The sequence below is a fragment of the Bombina bombina genome, chromosome 11 (genome assembly GCF_027579735.1).
Source record: "Bombina bombina isolate aBomBom1 chromosome 11, aBomBom1.pri, whole genome shotgun sequence".
Classification (NCBI taxonomy): domain Eukaryota; kingdom Metazoa; phylum Chordata; class Amphibia; order Anura; family Bombinatoridae; genus Bombina; species Bombina bombina.
In genome coordinates, this window is record NC_069509.1 from 130,059,675 (window position 1) to 130,075,295 (window position 15,621).

General features: G+C 43.2%; 1 protein-coding gene across 2 annotated transcripts in view; it reads right to left on the reverse strand.

Moving 5' to 3' along the window:
• TBC1D24 (TBC1 domain family member 24) overlaps positions 1-15,621 on the reverse strand; it is a 166,430-nt gene that overhangs the window by 22,302 nt on the left and 128,507 nt on the right. For both annotated transcript variants that reach the window (XM_053695261.1, XM_053695260.1), the window contains one exon: positions 12,319-12,414. In XM_053695261.1, coding sequence (XP_053551236.1) covers positions 12,319-12,414 — 96 coding nt within the window. The remainder of the gene's footprint in view (positions 1-12,318; positions 12,415-15,621) is intronic.

Consider the following 15,621-nt stretch of genomic DNA (forward strand, 5'->3'; position numbering starts at 1 on the left):
GAGCTATGACATTAATTCTCTGTATTCAGCTGGAGTTAGTATACAGTTGACGGTGTAACTTCATTTGACCCCTTTTGACTTTCCTGCTTTTCTAGTTTCCTTTCATATACATTAGCAATATGTATGAATGAGGAATTCTTGGATAGTGGAGGCAGTAAAGCTCTCCAATGTAGGGTGTTTTTGCCTCCTCCGAGTGGACTGGAGTATAATCCCACATGTAATGTTCTTGTGGACTCTTACCATCTTATAAAAGAAAGCCTCTGATGACCAGTGGAAACTGTAATGTAATATGATCTAACTCTTTAAGGTCTAGTGTAACCCATAAATGCTTTTGGGAGGGATTGCATAGATCAGGGGTTAACAAATCCATTTAAAATTTAGGAGCCAGTAAGAATATTTAGTAGCCAGACATGCTTTGAGTAAGATCGACACAAAATTGTAAAGCATCATTCCCTCCCTACGTGATTGAAAAGGAGTGGAAACTTCATAAAATGCTTTTCTGTTTTTATTTCTGTAAGGCATTTTTTGTTTTTACATTCAAGACTATAAAACATCTAAACATTGTGTTAGTCAAGACATCTAGAAATAGCAATAGACTTACTCCTTGTGCAAGGTCATGGCATCTTTTTTTGAGAGGTTGCCTTTATCACTGCTCCTTGTTTGCATTTAGGATCTCAAGTTCTTAGAATAAAATAAGATCCTGGATGTTGAAAAGAAGCAAAAGGACTGGAAGTAATACTTGGTATGAACTTTCATGCAGAACTGTGCCACCAACCAACTGCAGGCTAGTGCAAGTAATCCAGCCGAACATATGCAACCATTATGGAGATCAGACTCTTACAGCAGCAAGACACTGGATGGCGAGGGGTCACAATCATCATAACCATCTTTTTAAGAGCTACATCATATACATGCTTGAAATATGTAGAAAACAAATGATGCTTACCTGATAATTTCCTTTTCTTCTGATGGAAAGAGTCCACAGCTGCATTCATTACTTTTGGGAAATAAGAACCTGGCCACAAGGAGGAGGCAAAGGCCCCCCCCAGCCAAAGGCTTAAATACTCCTCCCACTCCCCTCATCCTCCAGTCATTCTGCCAAGGAACAGTAGAAGAAATATCAGTGTGAAAGGTGCCAGAAGAATATAAGGACGCCCCACATAAAATAACGGGTGGGGAGCAGTGGACTCTTTCTATCAGAAGAAAAGGAAATTATCAGGTAAGCATAATTTATGTTTTTCTTAAATGGAAAGAGTCCACAGCTGCATTTATTACTTTTGGGAAAACAATACCCAAGCTATAGAGGACACTGAATGCCAAGACGGGAGGGTACAATAGGCGGCCCATACTCTAACCAATAAAAAACCCAGCTTCGTTCGAAGCTGAGAAAATTTGTAAGAGGAAAAAGCCCCAGACACACTGACTCACAGTCAGTCCAGAAGCCAAACTAAAGACCGTAAAACAGACTCGACTGAGCCAGCAGTCCTCCAGGAGACAACGTCACCCAACAGACGGCCCACCACCGCTCATCCCCCACAAATGAAGGAGACACCAGCCGAAACCCCCAAGGGGACAAGGCAAAAGAGAACCAAGGAAACCGCAAGGTCCCCTAATACAAAAAAGTACACCTCCACGAGTGAGCCCAGCTCACAGAGACCCAAAGGGGCCCAAAACAGGGGAAGGAGGCCACACCTATACTAGGCGAAACCCGGGATAAGACCGGGCACAGAGACAGAAAAAAAGACGTCTCTGCAACATCCTGCAATCAAGGAATGCCACTGAAGAGGCAAAGCCCTCCCAGTGTCTGACCATAGAATACCAAAGCATTCGCCATGAAAAAATGTGCAATACACCCAGGTGAAAAACCCCAAGTTTGAGAATACAGAGTGCATAACAGGACGACACAGAGGGTGCTTGCGAGGAGGAAGAAGCAGTCAAGCAAGAAACAGACTGCAAAAGAAACCCCCAGACAGAAGGCACGCTCCAGGCAACCTAAGTCGCCGGACCTACACACAGGTCCTTAAAAAAGGGGAACACCAAACCTTAAAGTGAATGTCAATTTTGATGCTAAAGTGCTCGGTTTTTAAAAATTCGATTAAAAACAGGGGCACTTTAATTCATCAAAATTTACATTTCACTCCTGTTGAGAAAAAAAACAAAACAACTTACCTTTTAATCATCACAGCAGCTCCAGCTTCCTCCGCCCGTTGCAAAGCCTCTTTCCTGGGTCTAAAATGAGGAATCTGGCTTCCTCCAATCACAGCGTTGAATCAGACACTGATTCCCCCGGGGGGGGGGGGGGGGGGAAGCTGTGATTGGAGGATGGCCTATCCATCATTTCTGACATCAGAAATGGCTTACAACGACCGGAGGAAGCTGGAGCTGCTGTGAAGATTAAAAGGTAAGTTTTTTTTCTCAACAGGAGTGAAATGTAAAATTTTGATGAATTAAAGTGCCCTTGTTTTTAATCGAATTTTTAAAAACCGGGCACTTTAGCATCAAAATTGACATTCACTTTAATCAAGGCCCCCCGAGAAGGGGGAATACCCTCAGACCCGAAGGAAGAGTAAACCCTCTTCTGAAATCAATGGAGCAAGTTGAAAGGAAAATCTATACCCTAGCAAACTGAGCTAACAGGATAGACTCAACAAGGCTCACACATCCAGAGGAGACTACGACCGAATGCAGTGCCCAAGACCGCTCGGCCATCCTGACCTGCAGACCCACACCCAGCTGGACCAAGCCAGCCTCAGGGGAACAAAAGAATCCAGAAACAGGTACAGGAACGAGCGGAAAGATAGCACAGCCACCCCCACAGAGTACAAGTACAACCCGACTCTGAAGCATCTATAAAAATAAAGGCCCAACAAGTCTGACTTGGAGCAAGCAAGACCCCAGGGGGAACCCATCCCACCTTTCCGCCTCCCATCCAGGAAAAACCCCAAGCAAGGACTCCATCTCCATAGGGAGGAGAATATCCCTAAGGAAAGGGATGATGCCGGAAGGGCAACAACTGTACTCAAGGCCCGAAATCACTGGCTAATGGGAAGAGAAATTCCCAACACAGATGTCCTAGAAAAAGGACCCCCCTATAAGTAGCTTACCAAGCAGAGGCACAGCCAACCTATTCGCCTGCAGAGCAGGGAATCCACAGGAACACTGGCAAGCTGACCAGGGGAATGCAACCCTAAGGCGCACCAGAAATTGGACATCCAGCGCCAGCAGCTGGTTATGAACCAACAACCCTTGAGTAAAAAATACTCCAAAAACCTGGCCAACCATGACCAGGTTAGGTAGATGGACCAAGGACATAGTACAAGTTCCCACTAACGTGGAACACCACAACCAGCCCTGAGATCCAAGATTCCAAAACCAACCAAGACTGGGTCAGCAAAAAAGGCCAAGCGAAGCTTCAGCAACGGGAAGTCTCAGAGAGAAAAACAGGTCCGGGCACCTAATAGTACAGGCAACCTTACCCTAGGACTAAACACCCCAGCTGGCCAGACAAAAGGGATACGGATGCATAGCCAGAGAATCCAGATAGCGAGAAGAACTCGAAAGCCCCGACCAAAGGAAGAAATCACCCCTAGCTACGCCCCAAGGCGCATAGCTAGAAGTTGTATGAAGATGCTTCTCAGAGCCTCAGGACAAACAAGGGATACCTCAAGGTAAAAAAAATCCTATTAACAGGACTAGTCTCCCCATCACCTCCGCACAAGCAGAGGACACAAGGAAGAGAAAAGCACTAAGCCTACTCAGCTCCGGAAAACCCAGAGCTAAACAAAGTCCCCGTAGGGAACAACCATCACCTGGAAACACAGATCCCTAAAAGGAGATCCAACACACCTGGAGACAATGGAAGAAGACCCAAATGTCTTATAACTCAGACAGACAGTACACGTCAAAGAGTAAGAGCTGTATCTAGATACACTATAAACAGCTTACGCGTACACCTGCAAGGTGTCAAGAGCTGCAACTGGTTTCAAACTGCAAACCTTCCGCATGCTAGACAGTTATCCTGTACAAGCTGTTGGATCAAGCCCAAAAGGACAAATCCAGAGGCCTAAAAATGAAGGCCAAACCGCTCAACAGTGGTAAGGGGCATGAAGCCCTCCTATCCTCCACCACAAGAGGGAGGAAAACTCTAAGTTCTGATGAAATCAGTTGTCAGATAGAATGACGCAGCGGAAAAACTCCCCTGCCCGGCCATCTATGACTGAAGGCTATAAGGACTGAAACAATCCTTCCCGCCTTACGGACCCACAGGTCCTCTCGAATGCTTAGTTGAACATGAAAAACAATGATAACCTAAGCAATCGGCGCTTCTACCGAACCAGCCGAGCAGAAAAGCGCCACGTGTCTGAACAGCCGCAAGACCGAACGAACAGGAACAGCCTGCACCTAGGGTCCGAACCAGCAAGCTGCATAAATTCTCCCCAAAAGGTGAAAAAACTTAATTTTTTTTTAAACATAGTACTAACATGACCAAAACAACTTCCGAAAAAGTAATAAAGAGTATCAATCCCAGAGGTTCCCGAAGGAAACAAAAACAACAAATAAAAAAAAAGACATCCCATCGGATATAAATAAAATATAAGGCAACCGAGGTTAACGCCCAAAAAGACCCAGGCCTACCTGCAGGACCAGCCAAACAGAGCCCTATCTTTCAAAAACTGGGAAAGATCTCAAACAAATGACAATCAGGAGATTACTTCATCCCCACATGTCTAATGAGGTGCACCATTCGAATTAGCAGACTGAAAATCCCTGTACCTGGTAACAATAGGGTCATTCAATAACTGAAAAACATGTTTGAGCAATACGCGAAGGCGCGCAATCCTGTAGCGAAAGGCACAACACCTAGGGACAGTTACACCAACGGAGAACTGAAGAGGCCCTCCCCAAGGCGGAAGGCCCGGGACAATAGGGCATGAGCACATTCTCAAAGAAACGCCTGGACTCTGCAGACGAACAATCAACAAGCCACCCTGCATGGAGGAATCAGAAACTGGGTTACCCGCATGTGTAGAAGTATGAATTGGTAGGGAACTCGCCTCTCGGAAGACAGGACCCCCCAGAGGCGGATGGCTCAGCAGTCCCTTGATTACCTGGGCCGAGGAACAAGGCGATCCAAAATGGCATACGGAACAAAACTGGTCGACATGTGTCAACGAGGCCAATCTGGATTCGTCACCGGACACAGAATCTGAAATTAAAATAGTCTCGGTATCAGAATCCTCTGTAACTGGATAGAGGAAATATCAATATGGACTAAAAGTATTGAAACAAAAACATAATTTATGCTTACCTGATAAATGTATTTCTCTTGTAGTGTATCCAGTCCACGGATCATCCATTACTTGTGGGATATTCTCCTTCCCAACAGGAAGTTGCAAGAGGATCACCCACAGCAGAGCTGCTATATAGCTCCTCCCCTCACTGCCATATCTAGTCATTCGACCGAAACAAGACGAGAAAGGAGAAACCATAGGGTGCAGTGGTGACTGTAGTTTAATTAAAATTTAGACCTGCCTTAAAAAGGACAGGGCAGGCCGTGGACTGGATACACTACAAGAGAAATAAATTTATCAGGTAAGCATAAATTATGTTTTCTCTTGTTAAGTGTATCCAGTCCACGGATCATCCATTACTTGTGGGATACCAATACCAAAGCTAAAGTACACGGATGATGGGAGGGACAAGGCAGGAACTTAAACGGAAGGAACCACTGCCTGTAGAACCTTTCTCCCAAAAACAGCCTCCGAAGAAGCAAAAGTGTCAAATTTGTAAAATTTTGAAAAGGTGTGAAGCGAAGACCAAGTCGCAGCCTTGCAAATCTGTTCAGAGGCCTCATTTTTAAAGGCCCAGGTGGAAGCCACAGCTCTAGTAGAATGAGCTGTAATCCTTTCAGGGGGCTGCTGTCCAGCAGTCTCATAGGCTAAGCGTATTATGCTCCAAAGCCAAAAGGAGAGAGAGGTTGCTGAAGCTTTTTGACCTCTCCTCTGTCCAGAGTAAACGACAAACAGGGCAGATGTTTGACGAAAATCTTTAGTAGCCTGTAAGTAAAACTTCAAGGCACGGACTATGTCCAGATTATGCAAAAGACGTTCCTTCTTTGAAGAAGGATTAGGACACAATGATGGAACAAAAATCTCTTGATTGATATTCCTGTTAGAAACCACCTTAGGTAAAAACCCAGGTTTGGTACGCAGAACTACCTTGTCTGAATGAAAAATCAGATAAGGAGAATCACAATGTAAGGCAGATAACTCAGAGACTCTTCGAGCCGAGGAAATAGCCATCAAAAACAGAACTTTCCAAGATAAAAATTTAATATCAATGGAATGAAGGGGTTCAAACGGAACTCCCTGGAGAACTTTAAGAACCAAGTTTAAGCTCCACGGGGGAGCAACAGTTTTAAACACAGGCTTAATTCTAACCAAAGCCTGACAAAATGCCTGGACGTCTGGAACTTCTGCCAGACGCTTGTGCAAAAGAATAGACAGAGCAGAGATCTGTCCTTTTAAAGAACTAGCTGATAAGCCTTTGTCCAAACCCTCTTGGAGAAAGGACAATATCCTAGGAATCCTAACCTTACTCCATGAGTAACTCTTGGATTCACACCAATAAAGATATTTACGCCATATCTTGTGGTAGATTTTCCTGGTGACAGGCTTCCAAGCCTGTATTAAGGTATCAATGACTGACTCGGAGAAGCCACGCCTTGATAGAATCAAGCGTTCAATCTCCATGCAGTCAGTCTCAGAGAAATTAGATTTGGATGATTGAAAGGACCTTGTATTAGAAGGTCCTGCCTCAGAGGCAGAGTCCATGGTGGAAGAGATGACATGTCCACTAGGTCTGCATACCAGGTCCTGCGTGGCCACGCAGGCGCAATCAGAATCACCGATGCTCTCTCCTGTTTGATTTTGGCAATCAGTCGAGGGAGCAGAGGAAACGGTGGAAACACATAGGCCAGGTTGAAGAACCAAGGAGCTGCTAGAGCATCTATCAGCGTTGCTCCCGGGTCCCTGGACCTGGATCCGTAACAAGGAAGCTTGGCGTTCTGGCGAGACGCCATGAGATCCAGTTCTGGTTTGCCCCAACGATGGACCAGTTGAGCAAACACCTCCGGATGGAGTTCCCACTCCCCCGGATGAAAAGTCTGACGACTTAGAAAATCCGCCTCCCAGTTCTCTACGCCTGGGATGTGGATCGCTGACAGGTGGCAAGAGTGAGACTCTGCCCAGCGAATTATCTTTGAGACTTCTAACATCGCTAGGGAACTCCTGGTTCCCCCTTGATGGTTGATGTAAGCCACAGTCGTGATGTTGTCCGACTGAAATCTGATGAACCTCAGTGTTGCTAACTGAGGCCAAGCTAGAAGAGCCTTGAATATTGCTCTTAACTCCAGAATATTTATTGGGAGGAGTTTCTCCTCCTGAGTCCACGATCCCTGAGCCTTCAGGGAGTTCCAGACTGCGCCCCAACCTAGAAGGCTGGCATCTGTTACAATCGTCCAATCTGGCCTGCAAAAGGTCATACCCTTGGACAGATGGACCCGAGAAAGCCACCAGAGAAGAGAATCTCTGGTCTCTTGATCCAGATTTAGTAGAGGGGACAAATCTGAGTAATCCCCATTCCACTGACTTAGCATGCATAATTGCAGCGGTCTGAGATGCAGGCGCGCAAATGGCACTATGTCCATTGCCGCTACCATTAAGCCGATTACTTCCATGCACTGAGCCACTGACGGGCGTGGAATGGAATGAAGGACACGGCAAGCATTTAGAAGTTTTGATAACCTGGACTCCGTCAGGTAAATTTTCATCTCTACAGAATCTATAAGAGTCCCTAGGAAGGAGACTCTTGTGAGTGGTGATAGAGAACTCTTTTCCACGTTCACTTTCCACCCATGCGACCTCAGAAATGCCAGAACTATCTCTGTATGAGACTTGGCAATTTGAAAGCTTGACGCCTGTATCAGGATGTCGTCTAGATACGGAGCCACCGCTATGCCTCGTGGTCTTAGAACCACCAGAAGTGAGCCCAGAACCTTTGTAAAAATTCTCGGGGCAGTGGCCAACCCGAAGGGAAGAGCTACAAATTGGTAATGCCTGTCTAGAAAGGCAAACCTTAGGAACCGATGATGATCTTTGTGAATCGGTATGTGAAGGTAGGCATCCTTTAAGTCCACTGTGGTCATGTACTGACCCTCTTGGATCATGGGTAGGATGGTCCGAATAGTTTCCATTTTGAATGATGGAACTCTGAGGAATTTGTTTAAGATCTTTAGATCCAAGATTGGTCTGAAGGTTCCCTCTTTCTTGGGAACCACAAACAGATTTGAATAAAATCCCTGTCCTTGTTCCGTCCGTGGAACTGGATGGATCACTCCCATTACTAGGAGGTCTTGCACACAGCTTAGGAATGCCTCTTTCTTTATCTGGTTTGCCGATAACCTTGAAAGATGAAATCTCCCTTGTGGAGGAGAAGCTTTGAAGTCCAGAAGATATCCCTGAGATATGATCTCCAACGCCCAGGGATCCTGAACATCTCTTGCCCACGCCTGGGCGAAGAGAGAAAGTCTGCCCCCCACTAGATCCGTTTCCGGATAGGGGGCCGTTCCTTCATGCTGTCTTGGGGGCAGCAGCAGGCTTTCTGGCCTGCTTGCCCTTGTTCCAGGACTGGTTAGGTTTCCAGGCCTGTCTGGAATGAGCAACAGTTCCCTCTGGTTTTGAAGCGGAGGAAGTTGATGCTGCTCCTGCCTTGAAATTTCAAAAGGCACGAAAATTAGACTGTTTGGCCTTTGATTTGGCCCTGTCCTGTGGAAGGGTATGACCCTTGCCTCCAGTAATGTCAGCAATAATTTCCTTCAAGCCAGGCCCGAATAAGGTCTGCCCCTTGAAAGGAATGTTGAGTAATTTAGACTTTGAAGTCACGTCAGCTGACCAGGATTTAAGCCATAGCGCCCTACGCGCCTGGATGGCGAATCCGGAATTCTTAGCCGTTAGTTTAGTCAAATGAACAATGGCATCAGAAACAAATGAGTTAGCTAGCTTAAGCTTGTCAATAATTTCATTCAATGGAGCTGTCTGGATGGCCTCTTCCAGGGCCTCAAACCAGAATGCCGCCGCAGCAGTGACAGGCGCAATGCATGCAAGGGGCTGTAAAATAAAACCTTGTTGAATAAACATTTTCTTAAGGTAACCCTCCAATTTTTTATCCATTGGATCTGAAAAAGCACAACTGTCCTCAACCGGGATAGTGGTACGCTTTGCTAAAGTAGAAACTGCTGCCTCCACCTTAGGGACCGTCTGCCATAAGTCCCGTGTAGTGGCGTCTATTGGAAACATTTTTCTAAATATAGGAGGTGGGGAAAAGGGCACACCGGGTCTATCCCACTCCTTGCTAATAATTTCTGTAAGCCTTTTAGGTATAGGAAAAACGTCAGTACACACCGGCACCGCATAGTATCTATCCAGCCTACACAATTTCTCTGGAATTGCAACTGTGTTACAGTCATTCAGAGCAGCTAATACCTCCCCAAGCAATACACAGAGGTTCTCAAGCTTAAATTTAAAATTAGAAATCTCTGAATCAGGTTTCCCCGAGTCGGAGATGTCACCCACAGACTGAAGCTCTCCGTCCTCATGTTCTGCATACTGTGACGCAGTATCAGACATGGCTCTAACAGCATTTGCACGCTCTGTATCTCTCCTAACCCCAGAGCTATCGCGCTTGCCTCTTAATTCAGGCAATCTAGATAATACCTCTGACAGGGTATTATTCATGATTGCAGCCATGTCCTGCAAGGTAATCGCTATGGGCGTCCCTGATGTAATTGGCGCCATATTAGCGTGCGTCCCCTGAGCGGGAGGCGAAGGGTCTGACACGTGGGGAGAGTTAGTCGGCATAACTTCCCCCTGGACAGAACCCTCTGGTGATAATTCTTTTATAGATAAAGACTGATCTTTACTGTTTAAGGTGAAATCAATACATTTAGTACACATTCTCCTATGGGGCTCCACCATGGCTTTCAAACATAATGAACAAGTAGGTTCCTCTGTGTCAGACATGTTTAAACAGACTAGCAATGAGACTAGCAAGCTTGGAAAACACTTTAAAACAAGTTTACAAGCAATATAAAAAAACGTTACTGCGCCTTTAAGAAACACAAATTTTCCCAAATTTTGAAATAACAGTGAAAAAATGCAGTTACACTAACGAAATTTTTACAGTGTATGTAATAAGTTAGCAGAGCATTGCACCCACTTGCAAATGGATGATTAACCCCTTAATACCAAAAACGGAATAACAAATGACAAAAACGTTTTTTAAACAGTCACAACAACTGCCACAGCTCTACTGTGGCTTTTTACCTCCCTCAATACGAATTTTGAAGCCTTTTGAGCCCTTCAGAGAAGTCCTGGATCATGCAGGAAGAAGCTGGATGTCTGTGTCTGTAATTTTTGCTGTGCAAAAAAACGCCAAAATAGCCCCTCCCACTCATATTACAACAGTGGGAAGCCTCAGGGAACTGTTTCTAGGCAAAATTCAAGCCAGCCATGTGGAAAAAACTAGGCCCCAATAAGTTTTATCACCAAACATATGTAAATAACGATTAAACATGCCAGCAAACGTTTTAAAATACACTTTTATAAAAGAGTATATATCTCTATTAATAAGCCTGATACCAGTCGCTATCACTGCATTTAAGGCTTTACTTACATTACTTCGGTATCAGCAGCATTTTCTAGCAAATTCCATCCCTAGAAAAATATTTTATCTGCACATACCTTATTACAGGAAAACCTGCACGCTATTCCCCCTCTGAAGTTACCTCACTCCTCAGAATATGTGAGAACAGCAAAGGATCTTAGTTACTTCTGCTAAGATCATAGAAAACGCAGGCAGATTCTTCTTCTAAATACTGCCTGAGATAAACAGTACACTCCGGTACCATTTAAAAATAACAAACTTTTGATTGAAGAAATAAACTAAGTATAAAACACCACAGTCCTCTTACGACCTCCATCTTAGTTGAGAGTTGCAAGAGAATGACTCGGTATGGCAGTGAGGGGAGGAGCTATATAGCAGCTCTGCTGTGGGTGATCCTCTTGCAACTTCCTGTTGGGAAGGAGAATATCCCACAAGTAATGGATGATCCGTGGACTGGATACACTTAACAAGAGAAAACAGCACCTGACACCCACAATGGCTGGGGCACTCACCACCTCCTATGACCAGACCCCTGCGGACTAGAATCTCCTTCGCCACACGGTAAGGAATGCGGAACGGAACGGAACCACGCCTGAACACAAGGTGAACCGAACAGTCTAAAAAAGCGTGCCCAACCAAAAGGCTGCGTCACTTCCAAAGGCCTCAAAGTTCCAACCACGAGCCCATAAACATCACACATAAGCAGATTGAATCACATAACATAACATAACATTCACATTACAGTACATTGACGATAAAGTAAAATGAAACGATCTTACCTAAATCAACGCAGTGGAACAGGAACACGGCCTTGCAAGTGTGACGAATAGTAGCATCGCCTCTGTCATGGACTTGAGAGAAGAAAGCAGGCAGCGGAGCGAAGTTCGACAACGCCGATTGCTTGAAGAGCTGTTAATATGAGTCGGGATGGTTTCACAGAGAGACTGTCCCTGCATCTCCGGACTCTAACATTCATCCAAGCCCTCACTGAGAGACTGACATGACTACTTAAAACTCCTGTTCCATGCCGAAGAGTACCACCCTCCATAAGAGACAAAAAACTAAAATTAAAAATTCTTACACGTCTCTGCCAACTTCCTGGGACAAAAGGCAAAGAATGACTGGGGGATGAGGGGAGTGGGAGGAGTATTTAAGCCTTTGGCTGGGGTGTCTTTGCCTCCTCCTGGTGGCCTAGTTCTTATTTCCCAAAAGTAATGAATGCAGCTGTGGACTCTTTCCATTTATGAAGAAAACACAATTTAATCTAGTTGAACACCTAAGAAAGTGTTTACGTACACTTTCTCACCAGTCAAGACTCATACATCCACATAAGGACAGAAACATATTAATTAAGAGAGATCTTATTTCCCAAAAGTAATGAATGCAGCTGTGGACTCTTTCCATTTATGAAGAAAACACAATTTAATCTAGTTAGACACCTAAGAAAGTGTTTACCTACACTTTCTCACCAGTCAAGACTCATACATCCACATAAGGACAGAAACATATTAATTAAGAGAGATCTTTTTGAAAAGATACGATAGGTACGGCAGGACACAAAGGAAAAGCAAAATGTAAAGCAAATTAATTACTTACCCGAAATACAAAGCACTCTCCAGTGCCAAAAAAGCTAAGCTTGTTTCCACTTTTTTTCCGCTCACTCCAGTCCGTTGAGAGGTAAGCACCACATACCTAGTGATGAGACAATTAAAAAAAAATGCATAAATCTTATTTTTTCTTAGAGAGGGGCATTACTAAAAATCTGTTCTTAGGTAGTTCATTGATATCAGTTTTAAAATTTTGTGTTTTCATTTATATATTTTTTTTAAAAGGGACATTAAAGTCAAAATTAAAACATGCGGTTGATTTACGTTCATTATCAAACCGTCTTCATTCTCTTTGTATCCTTTGTGGAAGAGCATACATAGTTAAGCTCAGGAGCATTAATGTGTTTTCAGAACTATATGGCAGAAGTGTTTGTATTAGCAAATACAGCTACCATCCATTGTTACAAACCCTGCTGCTATGTAGTGCCCAGGACAAGTGCAGCGCCCCCTCATGCAGGATACATGCACACTAAATATGCTCTTCTGAAAAGAATAGCAAATAGTAATCATGAAAGTTTAAAATTTTGATGTTCATGTCACATTAAGCAACATAAAATCCTTAAAAGGGACAGTCAATTCCAAAAAAAAACAAAAAAAAAAACCCTCATGATTTAAATAGGGAATGTAATTTTAAACAACTTTCCCATTTACTTTTATCACCAATTTTGCTTTGTTTTCTTTGGTATTCTTAGTTGAAAGCTAAACATAGGAGGTTATTATGCTAATTTCTTAGACCTTGAAGACTGCCTCTAATCTGAATGCATTCTGACCACTAGAGGGCATTAGTTCATGTGTTTCATATAGATAACATTGAGCTCATGCAGGGGAAGTTACCCTAGAGTGAGCACTGATTGGCTAAAATGCAAGTCTGTCAAAAGAACTGAAACAAGGGGGCAGTTTGCAGAGGCTTAAATACAAGGCAATCACAGAGGTAAAAAGTGTATTTCTATAACAGTGCTGGTTGTGCAAAACTGGGGAATGGGTAATAAAGGGATTATCTTTCTTCTTAAACAACAACAATTCTGGTGTTGATTGTCCCCCTTAAAACAATATTTCTGTCAGTATCTACTTAAAGGACCATAAGTGTTGGGAAAAAAAAATTCCATGCTCTAACTTGTTAAAGCATGTAATTTTAAGACTAACGACTCAAGTATTGCAGGGAGTTAAACACACAGTAGAAATACCACTTGAGACTTGCAGAGCACTGCTGGTCCTGAGCTAATACGCAGCGCTAGTTCCACGATTCGTGCGATTAGCAGGGTTAAACACATAGTAATCTAGGGTTGAGTCTTAAATTTACAAGCTCTAATAGATTAGAGCATGTATTTTTTTCTTACTATGATGGCCCTTTAAGCAAAGAAATCTGGTTGATCATAAGAATAAAATTAGAAAAAGAAAATAAAGGTGACAGAAATAAGGGAAAAGGGAAAGAGATTATAAGTGCACTATTTTCTAAATATATCAAATGTAATGCTTTATTGATAATCATAAAAAAAAAAAAAACACACTATAGGTCATTCCGGTTATAAATTCACTGGTTCACTAACGGCTATTAATTAATAAGGGGATACAAATTAAGATTGTCCTAATACCTAAAACTGCGGTAAGCTGGGGAATGAGAATCCCTAGGAGGTGAATACCTAACCGCAGTACTAAATACATTCACTCACACAGAACCTGCTGGTGCGGAACAGACTCATCCCCCAAGTATTCCCGGCCGATATGCAGGAACCTCTGCATCGTTCTGGGGGATGTGCTTGAGGCGACACCAAGCAAACATGTTTCAGCCCGTATGCAGGCCTTTTACAATGTGACTTGCACAAATGGCAATACCCGAGTGTTATCATTACACCCAGCTATTTAAACTTTTTGGGAAACCACACTTTATATGACTTCACAGAAGTGGCCAATGAAAATCCACTATACTCTGTTTATTGGTTCACGAAAAATGCTGTCCACCAATTGGACGTTAGAGGGTGTTATCAAGAATAAGTAGCGTCATTCTAGTAAACACCCAACACATGGCTAGTGTTTACATTTTGAAAAATGCGTGTCATGATCGTCTACATGAATATTATTACAAGGTAAATTTATATACAACATTTTCACAGAGTTATAAGATTGGATAATTTATTATCAAAGATCCTTTTTCTTTCTCCATTTTTACATATACAGTACCTGTATCCTTACTCACAGTAATATATTCTTACTGATACAAATTGTAATTAGATTATTATTTCATGCCCATGAATCAAAATTTCAAGTCCTAAGCTACTAGCCAGGACAAAATGTTACTCGCCAAATTAAATGATGCTACATACAGTAATAAATTAACAAAAATAAGTTCATAGCAGTTAGAAACATCAACTAGAGGTTCTGGAAAGACAACAGCTGGATAGAAAAAGAAAGTTGTTGAACTGAGAGAATACAGAGACAGTTGGCAATTATAAAAAGGACATAGCAGAACTGGAGATTTAAAAAAATAAAAAAAAATTCTCTCCCTTTTCGCCCTCAACTATCTTTCTCGACTCCCTCCTCTCTTCAGTTTCTCTTTTTACCCTCTTCCTTGTCTCTCAGGCCATATCTTCTCTTTACACTCTCTCTTTCCCTTCTCTCATATCTGAACTCTTTTTTTCGCCATTCTCTCTTAACTTTACCTTCTTCTCCACTTTTCCTCTGCAGCCTCTCTCTCTCTGCCCCGTTTAACCCTCTCCGAAGTAACAGTATACGCACTAATGGGGTCCCTACAGCCCTAGAGTATTAACAATTCATTGCACTTTCATGGATATATAATATCCCTTTAGATAATAGTTGTAGCATATAGCACAAAATGTACGTTTGTCAGTGCTGCAATAAGAATGTACATTCTACAAATACAATGTGGCAACTTTGATACTTACAACATGCTACCAGACTCAACTCATACACAGGTGGAACAATATCACTATGGTCTACTAGTCAGGGGTTAAAAGCTACTAGCACAGAGGGAAAAAGTTAGTAGTCCATTCAAAAATAGGAAAAAGTCAAAATTTCTAAGTTGTCCAGGACCACTGGAAATATAAAGATATATATCTATATCTGAAAAAAAAAGCGGTGCACCAGCTCAAACTTAGGAAAACACATGTAGCGTTTTGCTTTACTACCTTGGCAAGGCCAGCCGAGCATCCTGATCCACTCAGTTTGGAAGACTGCATGCCATACCGGCTACACAGACCAAGCTGCGAGTTTTCACCAATAGCAATCCATCTTGGGAGACAGAGCACACATCAAACATACAGGGGAAGTAGCTTTG